The sequence below is a fragment of the Onychomys torridus genome, chromosome 2 (assembly GCF_903995425.1).
Source record: "Onychomys torridus chromosome 2, mOncTor1.1, whole genome shotgun sequence".
Classification (NCBI taxonomy): domain Eukaryota; kingdom Metazoa; phylum Chordata; class Mammalia; order Rodentia; family Cricetidae; genus Onychomys; species Onychomys torridus.
Window position 1 is genome coordinate 152747301 of NC_050444.1, and position 14032 is coordinate 152761332.

Consider the following 14032-nt stretch of genomic DNA (forward strand, 5'->3'; position numbering starts at 1 on the left):
GCGGAGGGGGGGGGGGGGGGGCGCTGACCCGGATGTTCACTCTTGGGCACCCGGGGAAGTGGAAGCGCCGGGCCCTGCTGCGGGGGGGAGAGTCACAGACGCCGGGACAGGGACCGCCGCCGCCGCCACCACCATGGTAAAGGGACCCCCTCTCCCACGGCCCTATCCCGGGACCTCCTGCGGGAGCTCCTGTCCCCTCCCTCGCCGACCCGCCGGCCCGGGGAGGGTGGGGACCCAGGGTGGGGGAGGGGCGGGGTCCGGGACCCTAGGCAGACGCCACCCCTGGGGTCCGGAGGGGGCGGCGGGAGGCTCGGGTGGCCCGTGACCCCGCCCTGGGCTCCAGGTGGAGCCCGGCTCTTTCCCCTTCATGTCCAGGCTAGTCTCGAGGATCCCAGGCTAGACCTCCCTTCCCCCGGAGGCCGGGCCAGGCACCCCTCTCACAGGCCTGTATCCCAGGGTCTGAGTGGGTCCCCTACCTCAGCCCCAGGGGCCAGGCTAGAACGGGGCTTCTCGCTGCTGTGGCCCAGGCTAGACCCCCTCCCCCCAAACTCTTCGCTCCATGGCCTCAGTCTGCACCCCAACAGCCCCTTTCTAGTGGCTCCAGCCTGGGTTTGTTTCCTTAACCCCCATGGAATCTTCTCTCCGTGGTCCTCAAGTCTGGACTCTACTCCTGCTGTGTCCACCTCCTCCACCTCCTTGACCCTGGCCCTAGCGATCCCAGACTTCTCACGACTTAGCTTAGTCTGCGTCAGCCTGGCGCTGTTCTCGCCCTCACCCTCCCATCTACACCCTGCTTGCTCCGTGTCCTGCTCCCGACCCAGGTGTCCCCTCCCCTGTTCCTAGGACGCTCCCTCTTGGCAGTTTGTGGCTAGCGGGGGAGAGCTCCAGTCGGGGTGGGGGTGGTCTGGGTGCTGTGCCTTCCTAGAACTTGAAGCTTTGCCCTTCTGGGGGGGCCACTTTGGTGTGAACTAGCAAGTCAGGGAGAGAAGGGCGGCATCTGTGTGCCCGGAAGGCAGATCAGGGCATTTCCCGTGGCTTCCGCCTGGGTGCTGCCAGTGCAGAGCGTCTTGCGGGGCGCCCTGCCTGAGTGGGGAGCGGGGTGCTGACGGTGAGTAAGCCAAGTGGACAGGGATGAACGCACAATCGCTCTTGTGAGGCCGCACGCGGCCCTGGACTGGGGGACACCAAGCTCAGAGCCCAACATATGGCCTGGACATGATGCACACTACCAGGCGCAGCCTCCCTTTCCCCCTGAACTGTCAGCTTGTAAGGGTGGGAACTGCTGATTATGGAGGTGCTTCGGATCAGGTGAGCGAAACTCTGCAGGCTGAGAGTTCGCTGGTTGAACTCTGTGGTGTTTGTTTGGGTAATGAAGGCAGGCACGGTATGCGAGCAACTTATAGGTGTGTCCCCTTCATAACCCTGCCCCCCCCCCCACCCACTTGTACACTTTTGCAGAGCAGGCCCAGCACCTAGATGGAAGGATCTCACATGGTCAGGGATGCTTGTAAAGTGGACAGAGCTAAGGCCATCCACCTGCTGCATGCGTCACAGCCATGAGGGCGGCTCGCCCTGCCTGATGATGTTTGGGAATGGACTTTGAACCCTAGATGGTTTTGAGGAGCCCTATTCCTTGTTTAATCAAGGGTGTTTCACCTGAATTAGGGTGCATAATTCTGGTTGGCTAGTAAACTTTCTATATATTGATTAAAAATGTAGGCAAGACTGTTTTTCATACTATTGCTCTTGGCTGGCAACTGGCCTGGGGATCTGGACCCTGACTTTAGTCTGCATTGGGGAAGGACTTGTCCAGGGCAGTTTTGAGTGCGACTTTAAAAAGTAGACTGACTTTTTCTGTGTGTGCTCTCAGGGCCAAAGCCAGAGATGATAGTGGAGTGGCCAGAGTCCTCTAGGCTTCCGCTGTCTCCATCGTTTGACAGGTGAAGAAACGCTGGGACATTCATTGAGCCTTATTCAAAGTGTTGCTCACTCTTGGCCAGTGGAAGCGTGCCTGGCAGGCTCCAGGCAGTGGTCTTCCTTGGGTGCTGTTGTATGCCGTATATATAATGACACTGTTTAAGAAACCTGGTGACGGGGGTGCTCACACATGGCAAGGGAGCAGCAAGTATTTATTTCTGCAGACAGAGGGTGGATCTTCCTGGTCGGAAATGTCATAGACGATGTATGGCTTGCATGTGCCTGATCCCGAGCTCTTTGGGGATCAAGATTTTGGTTTTGTGCTTCTGTCTCTGTGTGGGCTCTAGACAGTACCTAAGACTGAAAGATAGAGCTTGGAAGGCTGGCCCTGTAATCTCAGCTGTTTAAGGCATTCAAGGCCAGCATGGGCAACACAGTGAGAGTGAGACCCTGTTTCAAAAAAGAGGTTGCTTCGAGTGTTCTGGCCTGTGTCTGTGGGCTTTAGCCACTTGGGCTTGGTACTCACTCACTCATCGACTTCCTCTTCGTGGCCCCCAGGCTCCTAAGTAATTTCTGCCTATTGTCAAGCTTCTACCATGCTTGAATGATCTGATGTCTGGTGTGGAGTAGTTGGGACAAGCCAGAAGTGGCAGAGTGGGGCTACATCAAAGGTAATGAAGGAAGGTCACCATGGTTTTGTTTTCTGTACACCAGGCTGGCCTATAACTCACAGAGATCCGCCTGCCTCTGCCTCCCTATTAAAGGAATTAAGAGGAAAGGAATTAAAGGCTGCACCACCACTGCCCCGCTGAGGCCTGAGATTTTAAAATGCATTTGATTTTGGAGTGGAGGCCGCTTTTTTCTTGGAGTCCCTGTTAAGAATGCTTAGGCAAATGGAGCTTATTTGCATTTCCTTAGCAGGCTACCTTAGCACTGTCCCTAAGTGCTTCCAGTTTCAAAGCACTTTGCCTTACAGGGCTCTGGCTGCTAATTTAGGGTTGTTATTCTGAGAGTTAGGATGCTTGCCTGGTGGAGGAGCTGCCGTAGTGAAAGGCCAAGGTGGCCTCTCAGGAGCTGCCACTCCAGCTCAGAAGGCATTGCAGACAGGAGCTAGCAGGAGAGGCTCCTTGTGTTGTTAAAAGGGGAAATCATGGAGTAGCCATGAATGTATCTTGGTGGTCTCCTCCTGTAAATAAGATAGAGTTCAGATGCCAGAGAGATGGCTCAGTGAGTAAAGGTGATTGCTGCTGCCGGGCCTGAGGAGCAGAGTTCAATTCCTGGGACCCCTATATAGAAGCCGAGAACCAGGTACTCCCAAGTCTTTCTCTAACCTCCATGTTCGCATAGTCCCTCCCCGCATAATACATACATACATACATACATACATACATACATACATACATACATAAATAACACTGTAACTTAGAAGAGTACATAGTCTGCCCCCAATAACAGATAAACACTGTAACTTAAAAAAATGCAATAATAAATAAATAATAAATAAATAACTACATGAACACCTAATTTAAAAAAAAAATGCATAGTTCAACTCAGAGACCTCATGTGTGTTTGCACCAGGACAGCTAGGGCTACACAGAGAAACCCTGTCTCAAAAAATGGAAAAAGAAAAAGGAGCTTGTGATCACTAGTTTAATGACAAGCCATGCCCACGAAGGTAGGTCTTCCTATTTATAACTTGAAAGCTCTATACTGTTAGATCCTATGGAGGAGGAAGGACAGATGATGGTGGCATGGTGGGCAAGGGACCTGGCATTTCAGCACCTTGCCCATCTGAAGTGACTAGGTACCATTGCTTCATTGTGTATGTATCATGTGGCTGCTGTGTGCTGCTTATGTGCCAGGAAGCAGTGGTGAGCAAGGCTGGCACGGACTTGGGCCTTCTGGCTTCCACTGTTGAGGGGCCTAGAACTGACAGACACAGCTTGGGAAGCTGGGCATAGTGTCGCACACCTATAACTCCAGCTACTCAAGAAGTTCAGGTCTATCCTGGGCAACATGGTGAGAGAGCTACCCTATCACTATTCTCTATGTTAAGGGAGAAAGTGTTTAAGATAACTGCACGCACATAAGCCTGAGTTGTGGAGGAGATGGAAGGAGCGTTTTGACTTGAGCTGGTTCTACTCTTCAGGCTTTTCAAGTGTTCTTGATCTGGTGGTGCCTGCCATGCAGGACCATGAAGTATGTGTGTTTGCAGCCTGTTTCTCCGGCTTGGTGGATGTCCACCACTGTCGCTGAACCAGAATCTGGAAACAGCTGCTCAGCCTGTCTTGCTCAAGGAGGATCAAGCTTAGGAGGTCAAGTGAATGGTGTGAATAGCAGGTCCTCTGTGAGTCAGTGGGTTTAAGTATTGACCCATAAGCCCTGCTTGGAGCAGATACTCTGATTGAAGGTGGGGTATGGAAGCCTGGAAGTGGCCACTGCACGTTCACTGGCTTTGGGAGTGGCTGGTGTAATGCCATTTCAGGCATTCACAGATTAATGTTTCAGTGTAAGGAGATGGGGATATTGATGGGGCTCTAGCCTTGTGCCACACACTGTGCCAGAAGTTGTTGATTTTGCCTTGCATAAGCTCCATGAGGAAGGCTCAGCCTTGGACCACAGACAACAACGTATAAGAAGTCAGACTTAGCGCCAGACATAGTGGTGCACTCTAATCCCGGTGCCTGGAGGACAGAAGCAGGCAGATCTCTATGCATTCAAGGCCTGCCTGGTCTGCATAGCAGCGCTCCAGGCTGGCTAGGGGTACTAAGAGAGACACTGTCTCCAAAATCACCCCTTCTCCCAAAAAAAGAGAGAGAAAGAAATCAGATTTGATTGTGTTGTCTGCATGGGTGGAGTCCCCTCTGAGAGAGAGGACAGGGGACAGAAAGCAGCAGCTCTTGTGCCCTCAAGACCTTATCACTTGTACCTTGCACTGGCTGCCTGGTGCCTGGAGTGTTTCATGGCGCTGAGTAAACCAGAAGTGAGAGTTGAGAGGTGGCTGTCTCTCCTTCGCTGGCTTCAGCATGGGGCAAACCTGGATGGAGTCCTGGTGGATGGAGGCCTCTCAGTGTATGACCTCGGTGAGGACTTCTGCCTTCCCCTCAGTTCCTTGATGTGTAGTGTGAGGGGAACATTTCATAGGGACACAGGAGAAGGAAATGGTTGTGAATTTATGGTGTGTGTGTGTGGAGGTCAGAAGATAACTTTGGGAAGTCAGCTCTCCTCTTCCACCATTGGGCTCTGGGTGTCCAACTCAGGTCCTAAGGCTTGACAGCGGTACCTTTACCATTGGGCCATTTCCCTGGCCCAGAAACAGCATTTTTAATACACTTGCCACACAATGAGTTGGAGCTATGGCTCCTCTCTGACGTATTTTGGATGTGACACAAATGGAAGCCACAGTTGCTGTCCTCTCATCCTGGAGAGGACACAAGGTGTGTCCATGAAGTTTAGTACAGCTGGGAGGGGATGGGAAGGGTCTCCTGTGGGTTGTGGCTGAGTATACCACTACCTCCTCCACTCCTCAGCCAGTTTGGGGGCTGGGCCAGGAGCCCAGGAAGACCTCGCCCAGCCAAAGAGGAAGGGGAGGCTTGGGTGGGGCCCCGTCAGCCTGAGAGTCCGATGTACTGAGTCCAAGGTCAGTGTGGTGTCAGCCCCGTGGGTTTGAGGACCACTGGATAGACAGTGAGTGGTAGTGCTTTCTGCCAGCCGCTCAAGTTGCTAAGCTCAGGGGTTTGTGTTTGGTCTGGACAGCGTGGAGCCAGTGACATTTCTCACAAGGCAGGTGGAAATTTGAGCAGGCTTGTGTAGCAGTGGAATTTTAGCCCGAATTCTCTAGCTGTGCTGTGTATAGAAAGGTTCTGGAGATGGAAGGGGGAGGGAAGAGGGTGCATTGTAGGCATCTTCTCACCACTATGGCTGTGTCTGGAGGGAAGGCATGGTGGAGGAAGGCAGAGAGGCACAGTGAGCTGGAGAGTTGACATCTCTGGTTGAGGGGTACACCTTCCCCCCAGAAATCACCGTGTGGGCCTTCTGATTGAGTGATTTGTCATTTCTGATCAGTTTAAATCCTAGATAATGGTATCCTCAGAACCTTGACAGACGGTTGACAACTGATTGGGCATTTCAGCCTGGCTAGCCCATGCTCAGCCATCTTGGATCTGTTGGTGGTATTTGTTTAGCCCTGTGTACTCTAGGTTCTGGAAACATAAAACTGTCGGAGATCCTCATCTACTGAGAGACTCTACAGTGTGGGAGGCTCTGCAGTGGCTGTAAGAACCATGGGCTGTTTCAGTCAGCTGTTTGAATATCCCACTCAGTGTATGAGACAGGCCTGGGCTACTATCATGATCCAGCGGAGGAAACCAAGGCCACCTTTTGCTGTCCTGATTCCACGCCCAGCGGCCTCTAGTTATCTTTCCTTCTTTTTAAGGTTTATATTTTATGTGTGTGAGTATTTTGCTTACATGTGTGTCTGCATGTCACATGCATGTGTGGTGCCTGTGGAGTTCAGAAGAGAGTGTCAGATCTCCTAAAACTGGAGTTATGGGTAGTTTTGAGCCACCAGGTGGGTGCTGGGAACTGAACCTGGGTCCTCTGCATGAGGAACTACTGCTCTTAACTTCTGAGTCATCTTTCCAGTTCCCCCTCCTCCCCTGCCAGCCCTTTTCCTCATGTATTCATTCTGTGGACATCTACTGAACCACGTCCGAGATTCTGGGTATGCTAGAGATAAGTGAGAACCCGGGTGATGGCCACCACACTGTGACTCAGGCTGGCCTCCTTGCCTTCCTTTACTGTGTTTCCTGCTGCATCCACATTGATTCCAACATCGCTAATGTCCCTGTGGTCCATGTCAGTCCTCTAATCCTGTGTGGGCCAACAGCGGCCGAAGCCTGAGTGGTCACTGTCCCCATAGCCGGGTTATGGTGGGATCGCTTGAGTGTGTATGGAAAGTGTAGGCAGTGCTGGCATGGTTTAAGTGTGAGAGGCGTGTTGGCTGCTGTTATGTGGTTATTTTTATCAACATGGGTAGTTGATGACTGGCTGTTCATGTAACCTCCCGGCTGGCCTGGGAGGCACACGCTAGCCCTTATGAGACGGGAGGTTGCTGTAGTTGGAGTCCCTAGCCCAGAGCTGGCAGGCTCAGGGACCAGCCCAGTTAAACCCCAGCCTGGTGAGAACACCAGTCCAATACTTCTGGCCTCGGAGTTCTTACCACGATGCGGGTCGCTGGCAGCTGTTCCCCCTGGCCCTGACCCTGAACTTCTGCTTAAACTGCTCCCTAAAGCTTCCTCTTCTTGTGCTGAACTCATCAGGCTTCTCCAAAACCGTTATCTGATTGGCCACTCTTCTAGTGGTCTTACATATAAAAACTATGGGAATCATCTTTTCCTTAAAATACAGCCTATGCCTCATGGCTAGGCTCTTCACAGTCACTCTCATTTTAGGGACCACGGTGGCATATGTAGTTGGTCCTTGGCCAGCATGTTAATGTGGTGTGTGACTGTGGTCAAGTTGTGAAAGATACCTTTGCCTGTAGCAGCAATGCAGTGGCTCTTAGGCAGCTTCCAGGTAGCACTACACCGGGTTTCCAGGTGGTTGTGAATGGTGGATGGCGAGAGAGTTCAGCTCTCACTGGCTCATGTTGTGCTGTTGCTCAGGGTTTCTTTACTGACCTTGCTGGGCTATCTCTAATTTACACGTCGTTTCCTGTATTGTAGTTTGAACTGAAAGGCCTGGGAAGGAGCGTGTGTGCACCCTCCCTCTGGTGCAGAGTTGGCCCCCGCAGTTGAGGGGGCCACTCTAGACTTTCTCCCTGTGCCACATGGGTTTGTTTTTATTGGTCCTTTGCACCTCTTTTAATTGCCTGGTGACCTCACCTAGGTTCAGGGTACAGGTTGCTATGGAGACAGAATGCCTTTGAACTCTTGATCCTCCTGCTTCCACTTCCTAAGTACTAGGATTAAAGGTGTGTGCCATCACACCAGCTTCTGTTGAGGAGTGTGTGTGTGTGTGTGTGTGTGTGTGTGTGTGTGTGTGTGTGTAGCTCAAACACAACTCCTTCCACCTTGACATGAATTCCAGGGTTTGAACTCAGTTCGTAGGGCTTGTGCTGAAAGCAAGCGCCTTTCCATGCTGAACCATCTCTTTGGCCACTGTTGAGGATTTGTGCTGTGAACTTTCTCAGTGTGCACCCTGCAGAAAGTCCCTCTGGTGAAGTCTCGGTCAGGCACGAGCACTTCCGTGTGCATGCACATGTCAGTGGTTGTTTCTGGCTGTCCTGTGATTTGAGGTGACAGCTTTGAGCTTGAGGTGTGCACTGATGTCCTGGCAGACTGCACGGTTGATTGTGAGTCTACTCCTGCCGCAGGGGGTGCCCACAATCTTGCTCTCTTATTCTGCCCACCCCAGCCCTAGATCCATTTCCTCCTGTTGCAGATAAAGAAACCAAAGCTCAGAGAGAGTGGTAACTGTGGTAACTCACCCAGGGCCCCCAGCCAGGCACTGCAGTTACCATGGGCTCCATGCCCATCCTACTCAAAAGCTCCTGCCCATTGAATTTTGCGGGGTTGGCTATTTTATTTTATTTTATTTTATTTTATATTTTATTTTTTGTTGTTTTTCGAGACAGGGTTTCTCTGTGTAGTCTTGGTGCCTGTCCTGGATCTGTAGACCAGGCTGGCCTCGAACTCACAGAGATCTGCCTGGCTCTGCCTCCCAAGTGCTGGGATTAAAGGCGTGCGCCACCACTGCCAGGCTTGACTAATTTATAGATGAGAAAACTGAAGCTGAATGGTCCCTCTGTAGGTCCAGCCACAGTGGCTAAGAGAGTTTGGGCTTAGTGTAGAAGGTAGAAGTGTTTTGGGTCAGATGGTTGAAATAAAAGGGAACTGCAGTGTGGTTACAGAAAGACACCTGCTAGCCTGGAAGCATTGGTGGCGACTTAGCCTCCATCAAAGGACCCGTGCCTCAGCACCAGGCCAGGTTTTTCTGCAGGAATGCCAGCATCCCAGGCGTCCAGAGTGACAAGAAGGCCAGCGGCAGGTTGACCCTTCATGGCAGTCCCTGTTGGGAACTGTTGGTTGGTAAGCCCTGCAGGGTTCCGTTGTCTGTTTCCTGTGAAGCACATCTAAGCCTTGGGCACTTGGTGTTGTAGGTGGCTTCGGGCAGGCCAGTTGGTTATTCTTCTGCCTGCCCAGTTTGTTTATTATCCTCGGGAGGGAAATGATACCCTGCCTTGGCTGTGAGTACTGCAGCAGTGTTCCATTGTTCCTGTCATGAGGTGTGGCTCCATAGGGACAAATTGTCTATTTGTCCCTAATGATGTGAGCAGCTTCCCTTTATGAGGGTGAGCCATGTGAGGCTGCCATTTTGGGGTAGGTAAAAATTGGTATCAGTTTCATCATAATGTGTATTATATCATAATAGAGAATACATGGGGAGAGAGCAGGCCGATTTGAGTGGGAGACCCTAGCAGTGTCCAGTCTCCTTGGATCTGTGCCTTCTCTTAAACCTGGCTTTCACAAGGCTCAACCAGATCAGAATAAAGGGCTTGATGGAACCGAGGGACTGAGCAGGGTCTGTCGCCAAGGTCAGGTCAGCTCACTCTTGATAGCCTTGGTGAGAATTACCTGTGATCCTGATAGCAGCCAGTGGGGGATGAACTTGGCCTGCAGTTACTCCAGGTTCTTGGAGTCTGTGGCTGTCTTGAGGCTGTGAGGGCATGTGGTGGAGGCAGAGAGCCCGGGCTGAGGTCCTTTTCTCTGTCTTGGCTCTCAAATGGTGAGAATAAAACCAGCTATTTTCACTGGCATGATAGTGTACGCCTTTGATCTCACTTGGTACTTGGGAGGCAGATGCAGGAGGATCTCTGAATTCCAGGCCAGCCAGGGCTACATAGTGAGACTCTGACACAAAAACAAATAAACAAAGCACCACCAGCAAAAAACCTCCACCAAAATCCAGCAACAAAAAAACAGCTACTTCTGTCTGTAGCTCAGTGGGAGAGTGCTTGCCTAGGGTGAGCATGCTGGGTTCAGCCCCCAGCACTGCAGAAGGGGAAAGCTAGTGCCCGTGGACTCGGGAGGATGACAGTCCGGTGCAAAGCCAGGCACTCAGTCTGCTGCCGCTGCACACTGAGAACTCCATGCTTCCGACACCCGTGAGCTTAGCATGTTGTTAGACCCAAAGGGACCTTCAAGCCAGCTCTGAAGAGGCAGGCTGCAAACCTCACCAGCTCTGAGCGTCTGCCATGCACCTGCGCTCTGTGAACGAGCTATTTGAAATGGGGCTTCTGTTCCAGGTGATCATACAAGCCACTCTGGGAAAATGGATTTTTTTTTAAAAAAGATTTATTTATTTATTATGTATACAGTATTCTGTCTGTATGTATGACTGCAGGCCAGAAGAGGGTGCCAGATCTCATTACAGATGGTTGTGAGCCACCATGTGGTTGCTGGGAATTGAACTCAGGACCTCTGGAAGAGCAGTCAGTGCTCTTAACTCCGAGCCATCTCTCCAGCCTGGACTTTTTTTTTTTAATCTTCTGAGCATGAATGACCACCCTTGGTGTGTCAACTATCCTTAGTACTCAGAGACTTTGAAGGAGCCAAGGTGTGATGCTATTCAGAGCTTCTTGCCAGCTCCCCTCCCCATACTACACCTGTTTCCCAGCCCAGTTTTCCTCTTTACATAGGCACTCTTGGCTTCTAGTCACTGTTGCATTTGTGAAAATTACCACAGACTCACCAGACTTAACTGCTATGTAGACCAGGCTGGCCTCAAACTCACAGAGATTTCACCTGGGATTAAAGGCATGTGTTACCACTCCATGTATGTGATTTAAAAAAAAAAAAAAAAAAAAAAAACAGTTTTATTTCTGTGTGTCTGTGTGTGCTTGTCATGTGTGTTCTTGGAGGCTAGAAGAGGACATCTGGTTCCCTGGAGCTGGAGTTCCAGGTGGTTGTGAGGCACCTGACATGGGTGCTGGGAAAAGGCCCTTCACATCTGCAGCCTTGGGCGCTATGGAACTGTGTGAGCTCCAGCTCATCACCTCATTTCTGAGCCCAGCTTCCCATCCGTGAGCGAGGGTAGAAGATTAACTAAGCATTATCATTTACAGTGCTGTCTCTCAGGCCTCACATGTGGGCACTTGAAGTGTGTGTATCAGGTAGGCCTGTGTGTATCTGCAACCAGCTGATGATTGTCATGTAGACTGTCAGGCTGCTTGGTTCTGAGAATCCTTGGACTTAAATCCTCCTGTAAATCTTCAGGGCAGTCAGGCTCCAGTGTTTGCTCTTGGGCCTCTGAGTGTTATTTCCGGGCTCACTGTGCAAGGGAGCACTGGGCTAGCCTCTGCCATTGCCATGATAGCTACCATGTCCTTGCCATACCTCTGTCTGCACATATGGAAGAGGAGACTTGAAAGGTTATGGGATGTCTTATAAGATCAAATGGCTAGTACAAGGGCAGACATGGCCTTTAATGTAAAATGTATGTATATGTGTGCTTTATGTAATGTTCAAATCCATAAGCTTATCTACTTGGACATTTATGATGAAATCATTCAAAATTCTTCTTTTTCTTCCTGAGACAGGGTTTCTCTGTGTAGCTCTGGCTGTCCTGGAACTTGACTAGACTAGCCTCAAGATCCACCTGCCTGTGCCTGAGTGCTGAGAGTAAAGGCTTGTGCCACCATACCTGGCTCAAAATTCTTCTAGCTCTGTTTTGCTTTGTTGTTGTTGAGACAGGGGCTTGGCAGAGTCTCAGGTAGACTGGGCTGATCTCAAAAGTCCCTATAGTAAAAAATGACCCTAAATCTCTGATCTCCTGCCTCCACTCGGAATCATAGGTGAATGCTACCATGCCTGTTTTGATGTGGTGCTGGGACCCAATGCAGGGCTTCCTGCATCCTAGGCAGGCACTCTACCAACTGAGCCACATCCCCAAACCCAGAAGAAACAGTTCTTGAAAGCATAGGTAACTGGTTGCTAGGCACCCAGGAGGGGTCCTCCCACTCTGTGACTAATTGACAGAAGGTAGATAGACATAGAACCATGGTTGAATCCTCAGATCCTGCACCATTTCTGTTCAATTTTAATTTGTAAAAATTTTGAAATGGTTTTATGTAGCCTGAACTGGCTTTGAATTTGCTCTGCTATCAGTGATGGCCTTGAATTCCTGCTCTTCCTCCCTCTAACTCCCAGGTGCTGGGATTGCAGCCGTACACCACCATACCCTGCTCGGTCCTGTACATTTCTATGATGAACTGGGTGCTTTGTGGGGCTTGGATCTTATTCTAGCACCACTAAGGAGAGGGATGGGGAGGAGAGGCTGAGATTTCCAAGCTTCAAGTGATGGGCTGTGTGTTGGGACAAGTGTGGGTGAGTGCTGATGCCACCGGTCAGCCCTTAGAGTTTTGCGTGCATTGTCCTGCTGAGTTCCCAGAATTCTCCTGTGCACAAGATCCTTTGTTTTTTGGACCTTCACTAGGAGTGGTGTAATGTATATAAATTGTTAACATTGGCTGAGGCAAGACTTGAAGCAGGTCCTCTAACTCTGCTCTCAAATCCTTTGCCTGCAACCTCTGTGAATCTTAGAGTTCAGCTGGTCATATACATTGTGAGGCTTGTCCAGGGACCCAGTCAAAGAAGAAATCCAGTAACAGGCTTGAACTCAAACCCAGGTTCCTTTGACCCGTGGCTCCTGACTTGTTTTCTACTTGGGAAATATAGATTGCAGTAACAGGGTGTCGAAGAAAGTGGAGGGGGGTTGCCTAGCTCGCTCTCACGCTCTCGCGCTCTCTCTCTCTCTCTCTCTCTCTCTCTCTCTCTCTCTCTCTCTCTGTGTGTGTGTGTGTGTGTGTGTGTGTGTGTGTGTGTGTGTGATGTAGACTGTGATGTGGCCTCCAAAGGGTAAGGTGTGAAGACCACATAGCAAGCAGTATGACAGATGTTCATGGCAGTCCTGGAAAAGGCAAAGTAGTCAGTGCTCTGTCAGAGGGGTCATGTGGTTAATAAGTGAAGTTTGTAGGCTCTTTGCTATGTTACAGTAGACATCTGTCTCTCTGTCTGTATTCCACCTGCCCCCATTCTCTTTCTTTTAGGGAAGTGCCCAGGAGTGAAACTGTAGGGCAAAAAGGATAGACACTTTCCCATGTTCTTCCTGGTCATGTAGTGAGTGTTCGCCTAGTGGCCTGAGCCCTGCTGCTGCCCTCTGGGGCCAGTGAGCCGACCTCATCCTACTTGCCTAGAGCAAGCTTCACTTCCTCCGTCTGGCAGTCTGCAAGCCGAGATGGCCCCTTTCTTCAGTGCGAGCCTGTATTCTTTCCTATCTAGCTCCCTGCTGGAGCTGCTGCTTGTTTGGGTTTTTTTTTTTTTTTTTTTTTTGGATGTTGGGGCTCTAACCCAGGCCCTCTCTCATACTAAGCGTGTTCTCTGCCACCGAGCTGTGCTCTCCAGCCCTAGTTACAGTCTTTTTGTTGTTGTTTCTGAGACAGGGTTTCTCTGTGTAGCCCTGGCTGTCCTGGAACTCACTCTGTAGCCCAGGCTGGCCTGGAACTCAGAGATCCACCTGCCTCTGCCTCCCGAGTGCTGGAATTAAAGGCACGCAACACCACCTGACTTGGTCACAGTCTTTTTGACTATCTGTTTAGTATGTCACTCTCTGTGATGATTTGAGTGAGACATCTCCAGTAAGTGTCTAGCGTCCCCTTTTGGTGATTGTTTGGGGAGCATTAGGAGGTGTGGCTTGCTGACGGAAGTATGTCAATGGAGGCGGGTTTTTAAGGTTTCAGTTCCAGATGTGAGCTCTCAGCTGCTGCTGCAGCTGCCTGATGCCTGCTATCTCTGCTACCTCTGCTTGGCCATCATATTCTAACCTGGAAGCAGAAGCCCAAGTAAACCCTTCCTCTTACACGTTGCTTGGTTGTGTTTTTCACAGCAGTAGAAAAACAGCTGAGATACTCTGAGTATTTTTGTGGACTGGCCTTCGAGTGTGATGCCAATGAATTGATAGTGGACACAGCGGCAGTGTAACAGCCTGGCCCTGTGTGCTTAGGGAGCAAAGCATTAGCAGGTTTTTTTTTTAATGAGCAACTCAGCAAAGCAGC

General features: G+C 50.7%; 1 protein-coding gene across 1 annotated transcript in view; it reads left to right on the forward strand.

Annotated features, from left to right (window-relative positions):
• The first annotated feature begins 32 nt into the window (after positions 1-32).
• The window catches only part of Capzb (capping actin protein of muscle Z-line subunit beta), a 103555-nt gene continuing 89555 nt past the window's right edge, over positions 33-14032 (forward strand). The window contains exon 1 of the mRNA XM_036178625.1: positions 33-136. Coding sequence (XP_036034518.1) covers positions 33-136 — 104 coding nt within the window. The remainder of the gene's footprint in view (positions 137-14032) is intronic.